The 26,320-nt window shown below is 41.9% G+C and overlaps 1 protein-coding gene across 3 annotated transcripts in view; it reads left to right on the plus strand.

Moving 5' to 3' along the window:
* Positions 1-26,320, plus strand: part of PDE7B (phosphodiesterase 7B) — a 294,049-nt gene that overhangs the window by 239,782 nt on the left and 27,947 nt on the right. For all 3 annotated transcript variants that reach the window (XM_005596942.4, XM_070225499.1, XM_014735201.3), the window contains 5 exons: positions 12,664-12,815; positions 14,896-14,959; positions 16,884-16,979; positions 19,064-19,164; positions 20,926-21,057. In XM_005596942.4, the coding sequence (XP_005596999.1) occupies positions 12,664-12,815; positions 14,896-14,959; positions 16,884-16,979; positions 19,064-19,164; positions 20,926-21,057 (545 nt within the window). The remainder of the gene's footprint in view (positions 1-12,663; positions 12,816-14,895; positions 14,960-16,883; positions 16,980-19,063; positions 19,165-20,925; positions 21,058-26,320) is intronic.

The raw sequence follows: 26,320 nt of genomic DNA on the forward strand, positions 1-26,320 counted from the left end.
TGTGTGTCCCTTCTCTTTTGATCTCGCTTCTTCCTGCCCTGCCCTCCTACGCTCTTCCCGCTGCCACATCCCCTTCACACACCGGGTGCCATCTTGCCTGCATCCCTCGTGGAAACGTAGGCTTCTGACTCCATTGAGGGGGGGTGCGGTCAAAGTGAATTGTCCCATTCTCGACAGCAGAGCCCACTAGACACGGAATCTTTCTCTTGCTCGTATTTTCCATTTCATATGATAATTTCTAGGCATTTTTATATTGAAATATGCCTTACCCATCACAGCTGAAGTAGAAACAAATGTGGTGAAGACAATGAAGAGCCCACCCCACCACCTTCCTCTGGGTGGCCGAGGACAGAGACACTGTGTTGAAGATTCTGTATGTTCAATACCACAGTACCTTGCACAGAGGAGGTGCTCAGTGGAGGTGCTCAAACTGCCCAAACTCAGAAAGAAGAAATAGCCAATTCACGCCTCAAGGGCTCCAGTTTCATTCATTGACAGCCTCCAAAGAACATTATATATTTCTGAAATGACCATTCCTGATTAGAATATTATTTAACATTGTAAAGGTAATCAGAAATACTTAGAAAATACATAAAAGACATATGCATTTTCTAGAGGGAAGGAAAGAGGGAGAAAAGAAGAAAATACCCCTGGGCCATGTTCAACGAGTAAGGTTATGCTCTCTGACCACGTCTCAGGTAAAATCTCAGGGACTTGAACCTCGGCTCCGAAACGGTTAACCCGAGGCTGTGAGTGTCCTGTCACGGTTTTATTTTGAGCAGCCTGTTTGCCCAGCTCCCTCCCACTCCTTCCCGTCCCCAGAAACTGCTGCTCTGCTCTATGTACACAACAAAATGTTTGTCTTTTCCAAAGCTGGAGGTGCGGACCAATGTCTGCGCATTTCTTTGTGTAATAACATAATAATCAAATTGCATTAAGTCAGTGTCAGTCAAACACGTGTTTCCAATTTTAAAACCCACAAGCGATTTATTATTCACCCCCTAAAATCCCGTTTGTACATCCACTGAGAGAAACAGGAAAGTTACATACATAGATTCACTTCCAAATTTGCTATGAAGTTATTTCTCAGTTGTTTCTAGTTATTTCACCAGTTGTCTTTCAATATTAGCATTACCATATTTCTCACTCTGACTTTCCTGTTCAATGATACCGACTTTAATACTCAGCCTTTAAATCTTTACTATCTTGGTTTTAGAACACTTGTGTTTATGAATTATGTTGAAATTTCCTTTTATATTTTTTGTTTTCCTATACTTTTTTAAAGGAGGGACCTCTGAGATTCCTTGCATTTGGAGACATCATTGTCCCTCAGAGAAAATAGGGTCCTACGCTGGACTCAGGTCCCCTCCTCTTTGTCCTTCCCTGTAAAGAGCAGGATGGAATGAGCAGACCATCGTCTTCAAGATCAGATAGACTTGAGTTCCAGCCCCTGCTCTGCTATTTATCAGTTGTGTGACTTTGGGCAAATTACTAAATCTTTCCAAATCCATTGCTTCATCTGTAAAATGTACCCATTAATACCAGCTTCTCAATATCCACTTTTATGAAAAGTAAATGGAATGATAAGTGTAAACGACCTAGTAGGTGCGCAGTGTTTCTTAGTTCCATCAGCCCAGCCCCAAGCCCTGTTCTTACTGTAGAGGGAATAATGGGAATGGGGGCCAGTGTGTTGGTTCTAGATTAAGTACCTCAGTTTATCTTTGGGGACAGTTCACGTACTCATGCAGGTGACACTGCAATAGTCATCTAAAACAGTTCTTTCTTCTCTCTGATGAGCATTGTGAAAATACGTAGCTTCCACAGCCTGTTAATGATAGGAGGCAATGGGAGCTGGTTCCTTCAGAGTGTCCTCCACCAAGAGTGGTGGATATGATTGCACCTGAGGGGCGCTCTCACCCTCGGAGAGCTAGGGGCCATTAAGAGACACGCCTTAACGTTCAGGTAAACATCTCAAGTTCTCTGCTGAGCCAGGGTGGATACTTACATTGAAAGAGTTATACTCCACCCATGTATAGCACTCACAAGATCCAAGCCATTAAATCAGAGGATCCACTCAGGTGAAATATAATTCAAGTGGCCTTTGTAACATATAAAGAGAAAGGAATTTGCTTCCTTTCCAAAGAATAAAACATAAAGGGTCTTTTTCTGAAAGTTTTTGGAGAAACATCTTCCTATCCAGGCCTCTACCAACAGATAAACTTAGTAGTAATCTACCACCATTCTAAAGATGTGTTTATAATTATTTCAGAAAATCCAACGACTTCAGAAAGAAATAGAAGTTCAAGTTCCTCTACACAGGGGACCACCTGTTATCTGTTGTTTTAGGTGAATGTATCTTTCCTGCTCTGGACGATTCGTCCAATTCAACAATTCCATGGTTGTTATGGTAGTATTTATCACAAGGAGACAGATATGCTACAGTAGGTAGGAACAATAAAAGCCTTGGATCTTAATCAGTAATCACCTCATCCCTTCATTCCTTCATTCAAGAAACACCTTCAAAGCCAGGCACCATCCTAAATAAGGCACGGTCCTGCCCCAGCTGGGCTCCTGATAGCGGGTGCAGCATCTGCTGCGTAGTAGGAGAGCTAGGAACACCAGTTACTACAATACCAACCGCCAAGTGCTAGGAGGACCCACAGAAGGATCTGGATGCGTCTCCCTGGAGGTGAGGAGGAAGTGCTTGAGGTGGGCCGTTGAAGGGCGGATGGCATTTCAATAGGTGTAGATAGCATTCAGTTGAAAAGGAACTTGGGAATTGGTACAGAAGCAGAAAACCATGCAGGACCTGGGAAAAACAGCAAGAACAGAGACCTGGTGAGAGATAAAAATGGAAAAATAAGTTGGCATCACATTGTGGAGAGGCATGAATACCAGAATAAATGGTATACACGTGACTACAAAGACACTGGACAGCCATTGAGGAATTTGGAGCAGAAGGCTGACATGGTAGGAGTTGTGCTCAAGGAATAAATCTGCCAGTGGTAGGTGAGAAAGATCGGAGGGGACAGCTGGAGGCAGTCAGAGGGCTAGCCCCCATCCTGGGGTGGGGGCGTGGAACTAGCAGATCGAGGGAAAGGAGGGGGCAGTTGCACACGACAGCACACGTGGAACTTCTGTAGTGACATGCATCAGTGCAGACTCACATCTCCAGAAAAAGACCACACTTATTTTAAATATATGCTGAGAACTAGGGGTTAATGCAGCAGCTTTTAACCTCGGGAGACTTAGAATCAACTGAAAGTTTGGTCACCTCAATTTGCTCACCACAAACCATTGCCCTCAAAACTCGGGATTTGCTCAACATTTCAAACTCTGAGAAGCGGAGGGCTGAATAAAACCGCATTGTGCCTGGCACGTATTCCTTCTCTAGGGCTGAAGAAATTTGATCTGCTTCTTACTAATTCATTTAAATTTCATTCAAACTGGGATTTTGAAAAACCTCTCTATTGCCCAAAGAAGTCTTAAGAGCTTATTTTTAAGGCCTTTTCCCCTCCTTATAAAAAGGAAATAATAGTGTTCCAGCCATCCCTGAACCCCGGAAGTTAGAGATTTATGACCCCTGGGTTGGAATGGATTTTATGGTTGGCAAAACAGTGGGCTAAAAACAGCATGTTTTGCCAAAACCCAGTGCGTTATGTGGTTGAGGACAGGCTGTGACCCCTCGAACACTTTTCGAGCACGTTTCCTAGAGAAGATGCAGCAGGTGTGGGCACAGCGACCTGGGGAGGGGCTCGTTCTCTCCATGACTCATCAGCCACAGTGGTGTTCTCTTCACTGTCAAGAACACAAAAAAGAAATGGCGATTGAAAAAAAATAAGCATGTGAAAAAGTAGAGCTCAAGAAACAATTTCCCCTGCCTTAAAGAAGACTTTCCTTTCCTCTTCCTCCTTCCCCTCCCACTGCGTGGCAGTGTTGAAGCAAAGCTCTTGTTCTATTGACAGCCATCAAGAAGTCGTGAGTGTTTGTCACACACAGAGGAGCTAATCACTTGGGGCCTTAATACATCTCTATTCAAGACTTGAGCTTAGAGAACTCAAAACAACTTCTTAGCTCCTTTTAGCTCAAGTTGATTACCCAACTTCAAGTTACATTTTTAAGGTGATGGTGTCTTTTATTTGGGTTGGGTTTATTTTCTTTTCCTTTCTCTCTTGGGTTTTTGTTTTGTTTTGTTTTGTTTTTTGGTGCTTTTGTTATTGTTGTTGATGTTTCATTGTACGTATTTTTTATTTGTTTTTTGAAATCACAACTGTTCTGTTAGAGACTACGCCTGGAAAGTGCCCTAGATGTTAAGGAATTTATTTTGTTTATCTCAATCCAATTGCTCAGGATTCCAAAGGTCATTTGTAAGGACTTTATCTTAAAAATAGGCCCACCCATGTGAGAAGTCTCCACTCTTGAGGTTACAGGCCAGATCATATCCTTGGTTGTCATCAGTTTCCACCACCATTTTCTGACTGCTGGGAATATATATAGAAAGACATAAACAAATATGGCCATTTTCACCACTGATAATTTTTAGAAGACTGAGATAGGTGTCGTATTTTATTTTAAAAGGCTTTTTGGCATCTGGTTCTTTTTGCACATAAACGGAGATGTTAATATCTAGAGATGCTAAGCTGTGAAGGGTGGGGTTCCAGTCCTGGAGTCACTGCAGCCAAGACTGAGTTGTGAAATTTGCTACAAGCACGTGAAAATGAATTGAAATGGTTAATACTCTGAAATGAGCACTAGTCTCATTCAGAGTCTGATCTCCCTAGTACCTCGTCAAGAGGACTCTCAGTCCACACTGTCCATTCTGAAAATCCATCTAGATTGTTTTCTACACACAACCTCTAATTTTTTTCATTTTGTAGAATAATCTACTTAAAAGGTATATCCACAGGGCAACTGCATCTTAGAATAAGTTCTTTCAATTTTAAAACCCTTGTGCATGCTTTCAAGAAAAATTTCCATCCTGGATGACCCCACTAACCTTCCACTTTTGCGGGGATCCTGAACCCTGAACTAGTAGAATTTGCAACAAGAGGGAAAGAGCTGGGCTGTAAATCTGCTATTTGTGCTTCAGGACACCTAAAATCACACTGATTAACCTTTTCTCATCTTTTCAAAAACTTTATATTTAAAACTAGAGTTTCAACCTGATTTCTCCCAGGCTTGTCATTCTTGAACCCAGACCTAGAGCACAGACACAGGAAAGTTTCTTAATGCCATCATCATGTATTTAACACCTGTAACTTGCAAGACATTGTGGAAATTCAAAGAAAACTAGCAGGAATCTGGCCTCCAAGACTTACAGCCTAATAAGAAATTCAGAGGTGTAAATAAGAGTGACTTTGCAAGCATACTGGGCACAGCTGAGTGTTAGAGCGGAGGTCAGTCACAGCAAATGGCAACGGGAGGAGGGCTGGGCCCTGGAACTCCATTTGGGAGTTTGAGAAAATGATTTCAAAAACTAACATATAAGTGTTAGCACCTTGCACTTTATAAATGCACTTATTATTTAAGGATGGCATTTGAGGGATCAGCCCCATGGCCTAGTGGTTAAGTTCAGTGCACTCCACTCGGGCAGCTGGGGTTCAGTTCCTGGGTGCAAACCTACACCACTCATCAGCAGCCATGCTGTGGAGGTGACCCACATACAAAACAGAGGAAGATTGGCACAGATGTTGGCTCAGGGCAAATCTTTCTCAGCAAAAAAAAAAAAAAAAAGGCATTTGATGATGATATTTCTGTAAACTAATTGAGAGAATTCATTCAAATTAAATCAACAAATTTTGTATGGAGTTCCCATTATGTGCATGAGTACTCACTAGATACCAGCAATTACAAAGTCTGATAAGATGGTTTCTGACCTTGGGGAGTACTAAGTTATTTATACCAATAACTTTATAGCACAAGACATATTAAAAATCCTGTACAAGAAGAATAAACAAAGCATATGAATAGCCACTAACCCATCAGGAATTTCACTATAATTATTATCGTAATTATATGAAATTATATACTACATAATAAGTATTAGAGTAATTATTAGTACAATAATTATCAGGGTAGGGCATTAATTAATAACACATTATTTGAAAGATTCCATTGGATTAATGCTCTGAAAGTACTGATACTAGGTTTGTGGATTTGGGTCTCCACGTTGCTTCAGACACATTCTGCTCACTTCAACACAAAGGCACATTGTTGTCAGTGCCACCTGAGCATCACCTGAGCTACTTCTGCACCAATTACTAACTATTCGAATTCTGGAAACAGTTGGTGGAGACCCTGCTGGAGGAACCAGGTCTATAGTTGACAGAAGCAGCCTCATCATGCACGTGTGCTTATAGCTTTTTTATCCCGCATATTTATCTTAAATTTAAGATTTCTCCTAGTAACACAATTTAGCAGCCCCTATAAGGAGAATATGACATAGAGAGGGAACTCAAAATGAAACTAATTTTTATTAACATTTTTCGCATTTAAGCCAACCCCAACTTGTGAAATTTAAAAATTATCATACCCCCAGTGCCAATATAAACTTCATAACCCTAACATTAGTGTCTAAATAGTGCAGAAATGTGCTGATATGTACATATTTGTGAACTTCATCAAAGAACAAGTGAGCAGAAAATGAATTTCACAGTTGGGGTCCATGTGCACACAGATTAGGCAATGGAATATTCTGGAGCACCATTTTAAAACTGTTCTAAATGAGAATCTGGGCACGCACAGTCCATAAAACAACAAAATCCAAACAAAAATCACCATTAGCATAACTGTGAATGCCTTTAAATAATTTTTTTTAATTGTATAAAGGTTTTAAATAAACCTAGCATTTCACTATTAGGCACATTGTTAAGTCTAAATTTTCACAAGCTGAATTTAGCTGAGCTATCTGTAAAACTTAGCTAATCATTTAAATTTCTATCCAGAAATGCATATCACTATACTCCTAATTATCAAAGTAAATACACTAGTTATTTGCTGAAAGTACTTTTGGAAACAAACGTGTCAGATCTTATTCAGTAATTGTTTAACACATTTCAACGCTTCAGAGCACACTTCTTAGGACTATTACACAGCGTGGCAATTTATTCACAGGGGGTTCCTTATATGGATTTTTTTCTCCCAACTATATCTTCAGCTTATATCTTAGTTTTTCATTATCTCACATAGCACATATTGCTCCCTAAGTAATAGCTGATAAGTTAGTGATATTGTTTTAAATAAATTTATTTTTCTTGCATTATTGAATGCTCCTCCCATTTAGAGAGCTACCTTGAGAATTGTTTTTCATTTAACTTTATGTATGTCTTCCAATGAGAAAATTAAGCTATATTTGTTTTCATAAATGGCTATCTAGCTTCGCTTCTGAATTATTTTCTTGTTGATTAAAGAATAACCATATAGAAGTGCTAAATGGCACAGTCATGCCTTGCGTTGGTATTTTAGACAATATTGGTCATCAGTTAACAGTACAACTTGGCAGACACCTACCTGTGCATCTCAAACAGGAAGTTGGAAATTGCACAAATAAAGAATACACATCGTTAGAACCAATTTGTTCCGAAACTTTGAACACCGTCACGGTGAATGACATTATATGCTACATTTTTTCTAACCTACAGGCTACCATAAAAAATTAACTCTGAGAGGGTTTTATTGTCCAAGTTTATTTTATTATTGAATATTTTTTACATTTTCTGAGCTTATTCTCCAAAGACGTGACAGGGCAGGAACCAGACGCGTACCTCAGGCTCAGAATTTAAGAGGGAGCCAAACAACTCCGTAATCAAAACACATCTTATTTTAACACAATATTCTTTAAGTAAAAATAAAGGCCAAAAATATCAAAAATGTAAATAAAGATCAACAGAGACCTACGTTCTGTCATGTGTGTGGACTGTAATCTGTTTGACTGCAGGGTGAAAAATAAGGGGGAAGGAGGGAATCCTCCGTTTTCTTCTTTGGTTTAAGAACAAAAATGGACCTAAACTTACTGTCTCCAGCTCCTGACAGCATTAGATTAGTAATATTATAGTTGCAATTTTAGTGTAATTTTAGTGAATAGAAGCCATTGTTCCTATCATCTAGATTTACTCTATGTATTCAAGTGTCATTATCTCAACTAAGGATCTGCTTAAAGTAGTACAGCATTTGGAAAGCTGAGTGGAAGTTTAAAAAGAAATAATCCATGGTCTCAATTTGCTCTGTTTGTGGCATATTTCCGCTATGCAGGCTTATCTGCTTTGTTTCTGATTCTGTTCTGTAAATATAGGCATACTCAGCTACAGGGGAGAACTTTTAGTGTTTAGAATGGGGAAATTTTCATAAAATATACGAAAACGAATGGATGTGTGTGTGGATATTTCCTTTTGGATTTGCCTCATACATAACACAGGCATAATTGACTTCACTTATTAATTGTGACAATTGATTTCATTCTATATAGTTCTGTGCAGAAGTACCACCACTCTTCTTTGCTCCCCTGTGTAGCAAAACTCGAGTCATCTATACTTGTCGTTGCCTCTGATTTCTCTCTTCCCATCTTCTCTCTCCCTTCTTAAACTTTATTATAAAATAATTTCATCTTTTTAGAGAAATTGCAAGAATCGAACAGAGAAATTCAGATGCCCTTTGCCTAGATGCGCCAGCTATCATATTCTGCCCCATTTGCCTGACCATGAGCCTTTTTTTTCTTCACACCTTGAGGATTGGTTGTACACCTCATGCCCCTTGGTCCCTAAATATTTCAGCACGTATCTTCCAAGAACAAGGGCATTCTTTTGTGTAACCACGTTTCAATTATCAAATTGAAGAAATGTATAGGTAGAATGCTATTATCTCATGTAGGAGTCTGTATCTACATTTCACAAATTGTCCTGACAATGTCATTTATGGGCATTTTCTTCTGATCCGGGATCCAGTTCAGGCTCGGGCACTGCATCCGTTGCGCTCTATCTGGCATCCTTACCGTGGACAGCACCTGGGACTTTGTCTTTCGTGACACTGATGTTCAAGGGTACTGATGGTTTGCTGGAGAATCCTTCAACTCGGGCTTTTCTGACATTTCCTCTTTCTTGGAGTCGGAAGTGCATTTGGGGCAGGAACACCCCACAGGCCACGCTGTGCCCTCAGTGCACTACATCAGGAAGTGCAAGACGTCAGGCTCTCCCATTATTGATGTGAACTTTGATCACTTAGGGAAGATGGTACCCTTCTACATTTGTCCGATAACAAAACTACCCATTTTTCCTTTCCAATTCATAAGTCATCTGCGGGGAGATACTTTGACACTGTGTGACTATCCTGTTGTTTTTTAAACTTTCACTTAATAATTTTGGTAGGCATTGATGATTCTGGCCTGAATCAGTTATTACCACGAAGCTTGCAAAATGGACATTTTCTAACTCTATTATTTCTTCTACATTATTGGTTGGCTCTCTCTGCAGGGAAGAGCTTTCCTTTCTCCGTATTTATTTACTTGTTTACTTACTATTGGTATGGACTCATGGCTTCTTGTTTCAATCAGCAGTTTATAATCCATTCTCCCATTATTCATTTTGATGCTCAAATTTTCCCATATTTCCTCAGAGGGGCCCCCTTCAAGTTGTCTCCTCTGTCATTTGTAAATGAGCCCATCATTTTCGGAGCCCTCCCGTATTTTCCGGAGTAACAAGATGTTACCGTTCATCTTGTACTTTTCCTGCCCCAGCGCTAGACTCAGCCCTTTCTCCAAGGTGGTCTGGTTCCTTTTAGTGAGAAACAGTGTTTGAAAAACAAAACCCGGGTGCTGCACGTGCTCGTTGCTTCTAAGCATACAATAAAATGTGCTGTTTTAAGCTCACAGTTCGATGAATTTTGACAGATTTATACACCCCTGGTCAATTCTCCGTCTTCATTGCACTTATCGATCCACAGCATTTTGACAGCAACAGTCACATCTTCCTCCCTGCAGCGCCTTCCCCACTAGGCTTCCAGGAAACAATGCTCTCAGTGTGCCTCCATCCCCACGGGACACTCCCTCTCATCTCTGTTGTTTTTCTCTCCTCTTCCCCGTACCCTTTAAAGCTGAAGTACTCCAGAACTCAGACGCTGGTGCTTTGCTCGCCTGTATCTACATTCGCTCCTAGGTAATCTCATCTGACAACTCCCAGGCTTGTATCTCTAACCCAGTCTTCTCCCCCAAGCTCTGGATTTTATGTCCACTTATTTCTACTTGACATCTTCACCTGATTTTCCAGTAGATGTCCCAATTCAACACGTGCAAAACTGAAATCAAAGCCACGCCTGCTCCCCCTGCAGCCTTCCCATCTCAGGTGACGGCAGCTGCATTCTCCCAGTTGTTCAGGGCCCAAACTCGGAGGCACTCCAAAATGTTTTCAGAATCCCCCCATTCTACTCCTCCATTCTACTCCCCCGGGTCTGAGCAGCCGCCATCTCTCGCCAGGATTATTGAGTAGCCTGATGACAGGTGTCACTGCCTCAAAGCTCCTACGACGTGTCCCCAACACAGAAGCCAGGGCAGCCCTTTTTAAGTTTGAGTGTGATCATATCCGTCTTCTGCTCGAAGCTTTGCCGTGCTTCCACATCTCACCCAGAGCAGAGCCCAAGCCGTCACAACCTCTGCAGGGCATGAGTCGTCCTCGCGCCCCCTCTGCTCCAAGACCTCTTCTCTTACTCCTCCCGTTTCCTCTCCTCCGGGTCCACAAGGAAATCCCGCTGCTCCTCCCCTGTGCCAGCACACCCGCCACGCTCCCACTCCGGGGCTTGTTGAGCCAATCCCTCTGTGTGGAAGGCATTTCCCAGATATCTGCTGGGCCAGCTCCCTCACCTCCTCCACGTTTTGATCAAATTGTGCCTTCTTGTGAGGCCATCCCTGACTATCCCACACAAGACTCCGGACCCCTCATCCCCTGCCCTCCTTTTTTCCCCATTGCACTTACCACCAGCCGCCACATTTTTATAAACCACTTACTTTTTGTTTCTCGTTTATTGTCTGTTTCTGCAAGACTGTAAGGTCCATTTGCTCACTGAAGTATCTAGAACTGAAGGATCTCACCAAGCATCTAGAACAGTCCTTGTCTCTTAGTAACTCTCAGAATATTTTTTAATAAGTGAATGAAGCACTTTATCCTGTCCTTTGATTCGATCAACTGATGGAGAGAAGAGAGAGAACCCACCAGCAGAACCGAGTCCACACGACACGCACCGTCTCTAAGATTGACGCGCGCCGAGCATCCGCCTCAGTTGTTCTCCTCTCCGTGTGCACTTGTATGCCTCTTTCCACTCAGGAAATCGAGACCTATTTTAAAATAAAAGTAATTTTAATTAGGCGGCGTTTCCAGAGTAGGTTTTGCTTGCCCTGAATGAAGCCTTTGCATGCATAATACAACCTCGGTAAGAACTGGTTTGGTCATTCACTGCCATTGGGGAGAGCCACATGCTCAGGAGGCCGTGCCCACTGTGCCCTGTGCTTCTGATCTCCATTGTGATTTTGAGTCGCATAGAGAAAGAGGGGAGATGGGAGGAGGCCTGAAAGAAACTAGAATTTCTTAATATATGAACTGTATCTTTTCCTACTAGAGTCTTCAATTGACTCCAGATCCACAAGTGGCAGCAAACATCATTTACGTGGCCCTAGAGTGATTCACAGAATTTCAGCTGAACTAAGATATACTTTGACAGACATTCAAATAGTGTGCTTGAGGTATTTCTAGACAGTCACCACGATGTCAACAGTCAAGTTTTTGGGGTTTTTTTTTTTTGTGACGAAAATTGGTCCTGAGCTAGCATGTGTTGCCAATCTTCCTCTTTTTGCTTGAGGAAGACTGTCGCTGAGCTAACATCTGTGCCAGTCCTCCTCCACTTTATATGGGACGCCGCCACAGCATGGCCTGGCCAGTGGTGCTAGGTCTGTGCCCAGGATCCAAACCTGGGCCACCGAAGCAGAGCCTGCGAACTTAACCACTACACCATCGGGCCAGCCCCACCAGTCAAGTTTTAGAAGGCACACATGATTTGAGTATTAAAATATCTTTACCTACAGTCATCACCAGTAAAAGAGAAGATACCCCATTAGAAATTAAACGCCTTCTCTTCTTCTTGTCATGGGGAGTCTAGGTCACTTTAGTCCCGAGATTATTAATTCCTTTGCTACTAACGTTCCTGGAACATTAAGAAACACTTCCTTATGTCTAAGCAAGGTATTGTCAACTCTTCTAATTCAGGCGAAGGATTTGATCAGGCTAGAGAGAGTTTAGGATGAAAACCTAGTGTCAATTTTGGAACCTCGCTTCCAATATCACAGAAAAAAGTATATCTTTTCCTTTCAAATCATGCAGAAACATGTAGCTTTCACTTGCCAAGCATACCAGCATCATTAACAAGAAAATGAAGTTTTTAATTCATGTATTTTATGTCTTCAAAATTCCATTCAGAAATATCTTGACATTTTAATGAATATAGTATATAAGAAATACCATTTTTGTTCCAGAAGAATTTCAAATGTAGAGTTAAATAGACTGCATTTAAGAAAGCACTGAGAGCATCTTTTCACATTCTCTCCTTTATAATACATTGTATTTTTACATACTGGAGCAAATAAGGCTTTTTAACTATATAACTTCTGAATTTGATTACTTTCCACAGATACAACACACTCAGGGGAAATTGGCACCAAGAAAAAGGTGAAAAGACTGTTAAGCTTTCAAAGATACTTCCATGCATCGAGGCTGCTTCGTGGGATTGTACCACAAGCCCCTCTCCACCTGCTGGATGAAGACTACCTGGGACAGGCAAGGGTGAGCGTCTTACCCCTCTCTCACCTCACAGCCGGCCAGTGACTGGAGCGTGTGTCTGAGAGCACCAGGTTTGAGTCCTGCCTCTGCCATGGAGGAGCCCTGTGACTCCAGCTAGTTAGTCAACACATCAAGACTCTTTCCTCAAGTATAAAATGATGTTAATAGAAACATCCACCTCATGAGGGTGATGCTGAGATTAGATGAGGTAAAGCTTGTCTACACGCTTAATATATTCACGCCGAGCACATGCTAGCCATTTTCATTTTTATAAATGTGAAAAACACATTTTCACAACACTAACTGAAGTGAAATTTTGAACTGATTACCAGTGATTACCAATGAGAGAATAACTAAATTCTTTAGCCCATTAAATTATCTCCTTGTAATATCTGTGGTTAACCCAATAATTACCAACTCTTGGTTCTACCTTAGGCTATCAATATAGGGCATTGTCCTTTATATAATTTTTAATTCAGTCAAGTAATCTTTACAAATTTTACAATTATTTTTGCAACATATTGATTCAACTGAGGGAAGAAATTAATGTGTGACAATCTAAAAAATGTTCACAAATTGTCTCTAGCCGAAACTGCCAAAGGAATTCAAATATCAGGAATAAACTGCCTCAGTTCAAACAGAAGTCAAAAGCAGTATCTTATAGTTTACATGCACAGTAATAGCATGCTATCCAAGTACTGTTAAGAAATACATACTGTTAAGAAATAAGCAAGCACACCTAGAAGGACCTGCAACTAGAGTATACAGTTGTGTACTAGGGGGCTTTGGGGAGAAGAAGAAGAAGAAAAACAAAGATTGGCAACAGATGTTAGCTCAGTGCCAATCTTAAAAAAAAAAAAAAGAAAGAAGCAGCAAGTAATATCACAAGAACTAATTCCCAACATTAGGTCTACAAAAGGAAAAAGAGAATTTACTCCTTCTAACAACCCAAGGCCTAAGATTGAGTGAATGTCTGTTTGGTTGGTTGATTGGTTGGTTGGCTGGTGAGGGGAGAGCCAGACTAAGCTACCAGCACTGGAGCATCAATGACAAGCAAGCGCTGCCGGTGGCGCCTCCCCTCGAAGCAGCCGCCTTGAGCAGGCGCTGTCGAGATGGAGCCAGACAGCTGACCGGAAGTCAGCTATCAGAGACAAGTCCTGGTTCTGCCTTTAGTATTTATGACTTGAGTAAAATGCTCACTCAATCAAGACCCCACAAATAACCCATCATCCTTTCATTGTTATGATGCTGTTGTGAAGGTTTTTGTGCCCCATGACGAGGCCCCTGGATTTTATCATAAGACGCAGGGAAGCCGTTCAGGTCTGGCCCTCACCTGAACCAGTGGCTGTGAGAGGAGCTATAGTGAGGACAGTCAGCAAGTGCAACTTTGCGTCTGAGAGTCAACACCATCTAATTCTGAGCAGGGGGTATTCTGAAAAAGAAAAATAGGATAATAAGCCTGTCTGGGACAGCAGGTCTTTACCCAATATTCTCAATTGCCCACCTTCCGTTCCTAGCTGGTGGAGTGGTTAATTTCCCGGTTAGTCCACACTGAGCAGCGTAATGCACTCAGCAATCATTTTGACTTTGTTTATAAGAAATTTGTGATAACCTTCTCCCTTAAGTGTGTAGGAGTTTATGGTGTAGACTCCACTGAACTGCGATTGTGCCAGCTCTCTAACACGCGTGTGCTCGTTCTGCACGAGCAGGCTTCCCAGCACTGTACACATATTGCTTCATTGAATCCTCACAACAACCCTCGGCCACAGATGACATTGTCAGCCACATTTGTCAACTAGGAAACTGAGGTACAGAGAGGTTGAGAAAGTTGCCCAAGATCCCACAGCCAGGAAGCGCTGTGGCTGACATGGAACCAGGCATTCTGATTCCAGAGCCCATCCCTGTCACACTGTTGTTAGTAGCAAGACCAGTCAGGTTTGTTTTACTACAAAGCAGTGGTACGTAAAGCTGTAGTATGCTACTGTTTTCAACTTTTTAATTGTTTGGTTCATTCCATCTCTGAGTAAACATTTGCGTCTCCGACGTGACTCAGTCAAGCACTGTGTTTTTTTTGTCGTTTCAGCACATGCTCTCCAAAGTGGGAATGTGGGATTTTGACATTTTCTTGTTTGATCGCTTGACAAACGGTAAGTCACCCGAAAGAATTCTCACTAAAATAGACGCCACGAAGTGGGATTAATTTCATGAAAACAAAATTTATTTTTCAGCACCGTGATTCTCTTTTCCTTCTTTCCCCACTTTCGTAAGTCTACAGCCACTCAGGAAGGCCCAGGGCAAGGGAATGTTAATTCAGATGGAGAATGAGCACTGAATTTGGCCCGAGAATCTTAAGATCATTTCCTTCTGGCCGTGATGATTCCAAAGAAATTTGGAAACCACAGATGAGATGCTTTCCCTGCAGAATACTTTGGCCATATCCAAAAGGAGGAAGTCCATTGTTAGTCCGTGAAAACTAGAAGCTCGAAAGCTCGTCTGCTCAGTCCTGACTCTCACAGGCCAGGCGTTCATGCCCTTTCATTCAGTGAGCAGAATCTGTCTGTGGCAGGTGTCGTTCAGATGTGTTTGGCAGCATCAGAAGAAAACAGTTGCTGATGATAGAGTGTAAAAGTTTAGGCTGCACCCTTCAGTTTTGAAATCTTTGTGCCTATAAAGACTTTCCTTAAGAAAAAATAAAATTCCATTATATTTTCATCTGCTCATTAAACAAATGCTGAAAAGCTTAGGGAGCCAATGAAAGACATCACACTCAAAGCTGATCTTTGTACGTCCCGCCATCTACCAGGCTTGTGCCGTCAATCATCACAGATGGTTCTCTCACCATTCCATCACCTGACAAGCAACGTACAGTCAAGAGATGCAGCCTAAGACCATGAAACCAAGCGTTACCCTGCGGAAAGCTAATGAGACCACATTGGGATGGATCCCATAATCTTGTGTTTCAGTTTGCTCAAACCAACTAAGAAACGGGCATCAGCAAATGAAATTAACCATGAACAAAAGGACTGGTTCAATGGTATTTGTTAAAAACAAAGTGTAATCAGGACTCTTGTATATGAAATGAGTACTTGCCAAAGATTTTATTTAACTCAATTAATTAGAGATCCAGTAAGATGCCATAACTAGTTCAAAGGAGAATTCAAAGAGCCACATACACATAAGCAGTAGGAAATGCTGAAATGAATTTATAAATAACTGCAAAACTGGGAGGGGGAAATCAGTTGTATTTCCATCTAATTTCATTTGTGTGTATATGGACAAGAATCCCCTGCAGCAGTCAGTTACCTCCAACTTTGTTGTGAAATAGCGCAAAGACCGTGAAAGTTGCAGAGAGACATGGAACCAGGCACCCTGGAAGAATGCATGTGGGTAACACCTAGTTCTCCATTCAAGGCACCCGGTTATCTTCTTGATCCCTTTCAAAGTCTTTCATAAACTCTATAATGCTCTTAAAATTCAAAATCATTATTCTGCAATAAGCAAGATTTCCTGAATGCTTACAAGTTATTATAGCTTCAATTTTTTCTCTCTGCTGGCTTGAGTTATAGAATATTTCATGGTCAAATCTCCTCTTGGGTGATTTTTCTATTGGAAAAGGATAGGCTATGATCTTAAGCAACATGGTGGCTTAGATACTCCTGTAAATGTGGGAGTCAATTGGAAGCAACTCAAGGCACATTTCAAGTGATCATTAAACTGTATCTTTAAAAAATACATAAACACACACACACACACACACACACACACACACACACACACACGTGTGTCCGAGTCCTCAGTGGGCAGATTCCTTCTAACTCTTAATGTTCTCATTGCCTTGGGCGTGGGGAGAGGGTCTGAGCTAACTTTACTTCCACAATAAGTGAAACCCTAGGACCAGATGATAGTACTAACATCCTTCACACTTGAATAACTTCAAATCCAAAGGGGAAAACAAGTCATCCTATCAGAGAAACTTCATTACAGAAGCTTTGGAGCTTATAGTCGGTCTTGGTATTTTAAGGGTGATGGAGACGAGTTAAGAGGGGTGACGGGGTGACTGTCCTCCCACAGGAAACAGCCTAGTGACGCTGCTCTGCCACCTCTTCAGCACCCATGGGCTCATTCACCACTTCAAGTTAGACATGGTGACCTTACACAGGTTTTTAGGTAAGTCTCTTTTCCATATTCCTACCCTCATTCCCATGAATAATATCCGTTCATAATGCTCTTTAATATAAAGTGGCAAGAGCTATAGCATGGTAGATAAAGTCTTTAAATTAATCTGAAATTATCTCATCTTAATTTTAAAAAGTGGTTTACCCGTTTAAATCACGGAAAAAAATTGTGTACTTGATTAGTTATGTTCACGATAGGTAAAGGTTATATAAAGAAAACCATCAAGAGCATATAACTGTCAAAAAAGATACAGATCTTCTCCCACATTAACAAAACCCCATCCAGGTACACCTCAAATAATCCCAACCTGGACATGAGTTGTTGCAAATAGTCAATAGGCTTTTTAAAAAAATCGGAACTACAGTTTATGTGGCACCCACTAGGTACAGGGTGCCTTTAGTATGTTATCTCTAGCTGTTTCAACAACCCGGCAAGTTGGGTGTTATTGTCACCGTTTGACCCACAGTTAAGGAGAGGTTCTGAGAGGTTTCCTAACTTGCTCAAGGTCAACACCTAGTCCTTGGAAGAGCCTCAGTCCCAGCCCGGGTCTGTCTGACGTAAAAGCCCACCATCTTTCCACTCAGCTCCACCATCACTCTATCAAAAAGCAGCCCCAGCTCTAACTGACTTTATTTGTATGCTTATTTATCTGCCTGTGAATTACCCAGGCACATTTTAAATCACCAGATAACTTCCCTCTGCCACTTAGCTTGTTCCTGGCTTCGTTGACTTGCCCCATGGCTGTGCTTTGGCTGTGGAATCTCGCTGGGTGTTATCAAGAATAAAATACCAATGACAATGGTGACAGCGCAGCCACCACCACCGGGCTTCCATGGCAACTACATATGCAGGGACCTCTCCTAAGGACTTGCATATAGTAACACATTTAATCCTAACAGCAACCTTTGATGCTGGAGCCATTGTAATCCCAATTGTATGGAGAAGGAAACGAAGGAAACTTGTGGTTAAGGAACTCACCCAATACAAACAATAAGTGATAGAGCCAGAGTTTAAACATAATTGTAAAATAAACCTGCTGAATGAAAGGTATATGAAGCCCATCAGAAATCTCTGAAACCAGCCATGACATGGCTCAGTTCCAGAAAGACAAATAACCCCAAGGGAATTGAATTTAGACTGCTTGAGCAAAGTCATCGCCATGAATAGAGCCAAATAATTCTGACATTTTTAGAGAGGGAGAACACAGGTACTTTGGACATGTGTGTGCACCCAGAGTACATGTAAAGATTGCAAAGATTCGATGACAGAAATAACACCGGAATCCAGAACCAAGCTCATAGCACGGGTTGAGAAAATATGGCCCCATTTGCAAATCCGGACATTCTATACACAGTGAATATGCCGTGTCCCAAGTGTTGCCTTGGTTATTAGCTGAAGTGGGCTAGTGGTTCTGTAAATAGCAAACCAAAATTGCTTGCTTATGTCTCTCCTTGGTGCCAAGAGCACTCTGGCCCTTAGCTAGAAGGGTGTGAAAGATGATAGCTTTCTTTCTCTAAATAAAGTCAAAATAAAAGTCAGGAGTCCTCAGTTGGATCAACGCAGTACCTCGAGCTTCTGCCTGAAGAAGCCCCAGATTTCCTCTGATCGGCATTTGTTATTCAAGTGATGAGCCAACCTTTGGAAATCAGGAGTCTGACGCTACTGGGGCTCTTTAAAAGGAAGCCTCTTTTATAGCACGTTATTCATAAATGGCAGCAAACCTAAATAATTAAACTATAGTGTGAAATAAAGTTGTCCTTTTCCTGCATATTTGTTTTTCGTATGAATGAAAGCCTTCATGAATGCCAGAAAGGGGAGATTTGTGAAGGTGGTGAGGAATCCCCAGGGCCTCGCAAATCCTGTTAGCCTTTCTCCCGTCTGCCCCGCTCCTGTCCACTCATTGCAGCCCAGTGGACCTGCCAAGCTTGCAAACCACGTTCACGTTTAAAGGGTCCTCGGGCTGCACATTTTGGAGATCCTGCTATTTTTAAGCAAAAGGGACTCCCCCCTAAGTCTGAGTGAGTATGCCCTTCTGTGTGGGGTTTAGCTGACTGAGTTATCTGTTTACCTCCTAGTCATGGTTCAAGAAGATTACCACAGCCAAAATCCATATCACAACGCTGTCCACGCAGCCGACGTCACCCAGGCCATGCACTGCTATCTGAAGGAGCCAAAGGTAAGGCTGCCCCCTCAGCTGTGGGGAAATGCGAAGCAAGCCACCTGCGAGGTCCCACGTCACCCCCCACATCAGAATAACTGAGTTACGTACGGGTCGTTCACAACATGAATACAGAAGGTTTATATTAAAGTCCCAACATCAGCTCCGAAAATCGTGTAATAGTCATGAAAGAGGAAGTAAGTTTTCTGAGGTTTCTTTTCATAATTTGTATATTTTCAAGGCTGCGTTAGGACAAAAAAGCCCTCTCCAGGACAATCTGTGTCTCTGATATCTTCAAAAGTCCCAGAACTAACCGTTTTGCCTTGGACTTTTGCCACGAACGGTACCAGCGCTGAACTTTTCTGGGAAGACTCTCCCACCTCGTGGTCTTTGATTGACAAATAGAATCAAAACGCTTCAATAATCAAGCTGCATTTCCTATGAAGGCAACTGGACAGCCTGATTCAGGCCCAAGAAAAAACTTATGAACATCAAAGACCTCATAGCAAGCACATTCTGATGTGATAAACCAATCCAAAATTAAAAACATAATAATAATGCTCATTACTCAAAATCAAGGCATTTCTTAGCCATATAAAACTTAGTTGGTATAACATACATGATAAAATTTCTTTTTTTTTTTTAAACCAAAACCCAAACCTAGACTATGGTAGTTTGCTGCTGCTTCTTCTTCTTCTTCTTTTTTTTTTTTTTTTTGGTGAAGAAGATTGGCCCTGAGCTAACATTTGTTGCCAATCTTCCTCTTCTCTTTTTCTCCCCAAAGCCCCAGTACATAGTTGTATATCATAGTTGTAAGTCATTGTAAGTCATTCTAGTTCTTCTATGTGGGATGCCACCACAGTATGGCTTGATGAGTGGTGTGTAGGTCCACACACTGGATCTGAACTGGCGAACCCCAGGCCACTGAAGTGGTGCTCACAAACTTAACCACTCAGCCACAGGGCTGGCCCCCAGGATGAGCTCTCTTAAGGTTTTTGGAAAATGATCTCCCAGGCAAAGACTCTGTTTAGTTCAATCAGTTTTAACATCAACCACTAAACATACAGATGCCAGACAGGCGTTCCCAATACGGAACCGGGTAGACGCCTCATTCCTGTCAAATATCCCAAGTAGAGCAAAGGTTTTGGTTTTAGTCTCTGAGTGGTCTGAAGTTGTATATCACACAGTGGTATATTTAAAGTGAGTGCTGGGCCCCCACTCTCCTGCTCGTCTTCCTAGCTAACCAAAGACTAACAATCTCTCACACTCACCCACTACTTACTACATGTGGAAGAATATGCAAGCCTTGCAATTCAGCCTGCTCTTCATTTCATATGGAAAGAAGTAGCGACACTATGGATGGTCGAGATGCACAAATGATTTATTTTAATGGGTCCATCACCTTGGCTTCCACTGTTTCCTTCATTTACGGCTTCCTCTAGAAGAGGGTTGCTCAGGCTCTGCCTTCTGCCTGCCCGCCGCAGAGCAGGGCTGCCCACGGGCAACCCCTACCACAAAACGACACTGAGGGGCAGTCAGAAGAGGGGGCTACCTGAATGATTACACAATGTGAGTGGCTTAATTACCTTCTGCAAAGTCCCTTTTCTCCTGCGATTCCACGTGAACGTCACCTCAGTGACTGCTTCAGAGGGTAGAGGTCTGGATGAAAGCCCTGATGGTTCAGCGAGGATGATTCATTCAGTTTGATTTAGCCAAAGCAAATGCTAACCTTTTCGGGAAAACACACCAATCAGTCTCCCCATTTGATTTTTCTAACAGCTCGCCAGCTTCCTCACGCCTCTGGACATCATGCTGGGGCTGCTGGCTGCAGCAGCACATGACGTTGACCACCCAGGGGTGAACCAGCCATTTTTGATCAAAACTAACCACCACCTCGCCAACCTGTATCAGGTAAGGGAGCCCGACACTGAGCCAGACACAGTACGGCCAGTGACGTGAGGGCCAGCCCTGGAGCATGAATCTCACCCTTGGAGATAGCCTTCATTCAGGGTCAGCCTCCGTGATGACCACAGCCGAAGAGCATGGGTTTGAAATAGGTCCAGGATATCCCCCAGGAAAGATTAAACTGATTTATGAGGATATCCAAGGAATTCAGTTTGCCCCGAAGCGGGTTTGAAATTGTCCAAAGCCAAACGGATCTCGGAGCCCACCCTCTCGCGGTCTGAGAATACCTGCCTTCCTGGGAACCACTCATACACGTGGCCAGTGGAAGCCAGTCCTTGCAGGACTTCTGTCAATGAAACTTCCCAGGTGCAATCCTAATTCAGGCTTATGTCTTTAAGACCATTTATGAATTTTATTGGTCTGAATCAGAGGTATGTTATCAAAGGCAAGAGGCATACTTTGTCTCTGGAAAATATTTCAGCAGCATGAGTGAGCTGGCCTGGAGAACTTTGATCCGTTATATTCTTTCAGATATTAAACCTTATATCATAAATGAATTACTCCCAGAATTTTCAACATGGTTCTTTGGAGACCTTTAGTTGTCATTCACAAAATCATTGCCTACAAGAGAGCCATTGATCTCAATTTTAGTAGATCTTTTGAAAAAGTTCAGTGCTGAAAGAATTCCTGACAGATCCCGTAAAACAGCTGCCTCCTACAAGCTGTTGTGACTGGAGGTGCATTTATTTCCAATAAAGTGCAATTGGAAGATGAATAAACGCCTTTCTCCATCTAGTTGTTTAGCTTTTGGCGTAGATGGCACCCCAAGGTGTACAGATCCACCTGGTATGTACTCAGTATCTGGCTCTCTCGGGCTGTCAGCCAGCACGAGAGCTGGGATAGATACCGCTGTGGAGAGGGGACAGGACGATAGAATGAAGAAAGACTTTTGATGATGAGCTAAAAACCAAACAAAGAAAAATTAAAACTAAACTTTCTAAACCACCTCAGAAGCTAAACTTACTGCTTAAGAAAAACATAAATACTTGACTAGGGGGAAAACCAGTGTCTGGACTGAGAGCCCCAAATAGATTTTCTATTCCTGTCAATCCTGACTTTTTCAAATGTCTTTTATTAGACGAAGGAAATCAATCAGCAAGATTGACTACTCGATCCATTCCAACATAATGTAAATGCTTACATAATTCTAATTTCTCATCATCAAATAACTCCTATCAATGGAGTTTAAGAGAGTATCAACTGCTACTGACTGATTTGTACATAAAAATAGGGACCATAAAATTGTACTCTACATGTAACATACATAAAACACACAGTGAATTCACATTGAGACAGGAAATCAGAAAGAAACATGCCAGACGTTAAAGATAAAAGCAAGAAAGTGTAGAATTTCATCAATAATGAAGAATTAAATACTCGCCACTAATTAACAAAAATTGATTCTCCAAAGAAAGCTACCCCAATCTATCTTTTTCAGATACCAAAAATGTTCTCAAAAAAGTGGATGCCTTACTCAAACTTTTGAAGTACAGATAATTTTTAATAATTCTTTACTTGAATATCTTTGTTAAAAATAAACATTCTAATACAACCAAATTCTGCAGCCCTTTCAATGCAACATACAGTCTTGTATATTTTTAATCAGCAACTATTTATTGCACATATCGGATGATACACTAGGATCTAGGAGTACAAAGATGAATAAAATATAATCTCTGCCTTCAAACATTTGTTGAAACTTGGTTGCTCATAATGTGCAAAATCCGAGAAAGCTTAATCCCAGTTTGAGAAAGGTTTGAGGAATTAGCTAAAGATATACACATAGACGCAACATTTCTAGAAAGTCTTTGAAGAGTAAATAAGTGTGCTGCTCTTTGTATCCAAAGATATTGCTACAATAAAGTGGGCTATTATTTTTTCTAGAAGTGGCTTTATCCATCTGAGCTGTCTGGCTTGATCCTCGATAGGAAAGAGAAGGATCCTTTTGATAATGTTTTGATAGAGAGAAGTTGGGACATAGGACTCAAAAGCCACATTCAAGATACTGTTTTCTTCAGTCCCCTGCTCAGTTGTTCTTAGGATCTCTCGGACACTAAGATCCATGTCTTTAAGTTTTAGGGACAGTGTTGAAGGCAAACCAGTATTGCATATTATCATAAAGATATTTCCAATGTCCTAGAGTTGGCTAGGAGAAAAGCTGAAACTGTTATCAGCAAAGTTGGGACTTAACATATTAAAAGTAAAAATTGTTATGAGGACCTGAAAATAATATGAGATTTCAATTTTGTCCAAAAAATTTATGATGCCTTTTATGTTTGGCTATATACCATTGCTTCTTAACTATTTGGAGGAACTCCAAAAAGATAAAGAAAATTTTCTGTAAAAATTCAGTTCACCGAATTATATAACTAACCTTTATTCAATACTTACCATGATCCAAGTGCTGTGCTAAATACTTTTTATATATTATATTACTGAATCTCCACAATAGCCCAGTTAGCTGGGTACTATTATCAACTTATTTTCCAGAAAGAGGAAATTGATACGTAGGAAATTCAGGAGTTGTTCCTGAAAATAAACAGCTAATGAATGGCGAAGTTGGGATTAGAACTCACGTCTTTTGTCTCCAGAGCTGAAGTGCGCTGCACATACTGCCTCTAAAACTCATATTAATCACCTACTGTGTGCAGACAACTCAGAGCTCTCCTCCAGCCCCTCTTACTACTGTGAAGGAGACGAGAGGACTATAAACAAGAGGCTGAGAGTGGGAGAGACCTTGCTAAGTGCTCTGTAGTAGAGAGCTGCAAACAAAACACGATGGGAAGACAGAAACCGATTCTGCAGATGGATATATCACCCAGCGTGTTGTGAGTATATATACACACAAAAATTATACACACATGCGCACACGTGTGGTTAACGAGAATACCGTAGAGAGGATGTGCCCGCAATGATGAGGCTTTGAAAACACTCTGTGCATGACTTTGCTACAATCCAGACTCACCAAAAATGAGATAAAGTGGAAGAGGGCTTCCTCCGCCTCCTTTTGTTGGCTGTGCTCTTTCAGTTCTAACAAATAAGAAGATCATTGCCTCACGCCGGCCTGTGCTCCTGCCCTGAGATAAGGAGAGAGCCAGGGCAGCTGGAGCGAAGGCCGGGTCCGAGGGCTCTCTCCGTTGCCTGTGTCTGGGCTGTACTCACCAGCTGCACTGCCAACCCGAGTTCAAAGCGAAGGTGATGAAGCACTTCCCACTGGCACGTCTCTGGTCAGACTGGAAGTGGTCCAGGGGTCGTGGTGGACTGAGGGGGAAAGGAGCAGGTGAGAGATAGAACCGAGAATCTTCTGTCCCTCTACCCTCCAACCCCTCACGCATGGGGGCTCAGCAGTTGGGCACAGCAAGCCTTACATCAGATACGTCTTGGTTATTACAATGCCAAGAGGAGTCACTTTCAGTTCGATTTAGAATTTAGCTCTTTTTGAGGGAGTCCAACTAGATATTAACTAGTGACAGAGCAAGCTGTATGAATAACATAATTCATAACTAATTGTTCCGTTAAACATATGTATTACACTCTATACTGTCTTGCAGGAGTTTATAATCATTTTTCTTAGTCACTTTCCACAAGCACTTAGAGCAGGTCAGCATTTTAACCCCTTTTTATTCTTAATGACTCTGAACCATAAATATGAAGCTGACAGAGCCAGGAGCAATGTTCCTCCCACGTGGTCCTACAACCTCTGCTCTAACAAGCAACAGTGAGGATGATACGTGCCCTCACAACTTCTGCTGTATGAAAGGTGATTACGACAAGTAGTGAGAACATGGTAAAGAGGAGGCTCAGATCTCATTTTCTGTTTCATAAAGTTTCTTCACAGTGAGGTGGCTGGCATGTGGCGTGTCTGTGGCCCTGATCTGAGCACAGGCCTGCCCCATGGATGGCAGTTGGTGTCCAGGCTCCTCGCTGTCAGAGCAGTGTCTTGGGCCGACGCTTCCTGCGGGTGGTAAGCATGGCAGTGCCATAGTTTCTTCAAGGGCCAAGGTCTTGTTTAGGACTCAAGGAGCTTCTGTTCCCCCGAGACCTCCTGGACTGGGGCCATTGCAGCGTTACCGAGGAGACTACTTGGCTTGTTAGGGAAGAACTCAGAGACTTCATTATCTCCCGGAGTCTTGCTTCTCTGTTTCGTGAGCAATTAAAAATGAAAACACAGACTATGCCTGTGTTCCTGTTGTTATTTTCCTTCTTGTATCCTCTGCTTTAAAAGGTACAGTGAACTCTGATTCTTACCGCACACCAGCCTCGGTTTAGCAACATCATTCTAAGTATTTTAATCAAAGAAATTGTCCAATAAATAGGGAAAAAACCTAACAGTTTAAAGCTGCCTTGTATGATAGTAAGTCTGCTCTGCCAGCTTCTCTTTGACAAATAGACTCTTGATTTAATTTGAAAGCCTGTGTTGGTGGTTTATTAAATGCCAGATGTGTTGTTATTCGGGAACAAAGAGATTGTTTTGTTTTTAGGGCAGATAATACTTGATAATTCAGACAAAAAGGGAAGTAAGGGTTTTACCTTAGGGGTTTTAAGGGGTTGAGTTTTCCAAATTAAAATTCTAATTAGATTTTCTTGCCACAAAAGTGGATATTTGCTCTTTCAACTTCATGGTGAAGATTATTCTTAAAACTGCAAATAGGAATAGTTTACGGCACTGGAGCACATTGTCACCGGGATAGTGGGCAATTGCTGGATTGATGCTTCTTAAAGGTCAGCAGATGTGGTACCCAATGTGGGATTCTAAAACAGCGCCAGGGTTTCAACGGATATGAGGTGGCATCGTCTCATCCTATGTTCAGATCTCCATGAGCATTTATGATGATTTTCCTCTTTGTTCAATCTACCTTTTGCTAATATTGGTCTTCGAGCCACTATGAAAGCCAGATAAGCCTGTAGGAACAAATCCAGCTCCCCGTTAGGAAGGACACAGATCACTCTGATCCTTCCCTATGAAACACCGGCACATTCCAGCCTGCTCGCTCACCCCGCCCCTCCGCAGTGCAGGGCACCAGCATCGCCCTCGTCCTGTCTGCCCTCGGCCTCGCCTGGCTCCAGCCCTTCCTCCACTGTGCAGCCAGAATGAGCTTCCTGGAACTCAACTCTGACACGTAGATAGCCGCCTGGTTGAAGTTGCATTGCCTAAAGATTAAGTCCAAGTGTCTCAACACAGTTTACAAACCACATCACAATCTGACCC

This window comes from Equus caballus, chromosome 10, assembly GCF_041296265.1.
Source record: "Equus caballus isolate H_3958 breed thoroughbred chromosome 10, TB-T2T, whole genome shotgun sequence".
Taxonomy (NCBI): domain Eukaryota; kingdom Metazoa; phylum Chordata; class Mammalia; order Perissodactyla; family Equidae; genus Equus; species Equus caballus.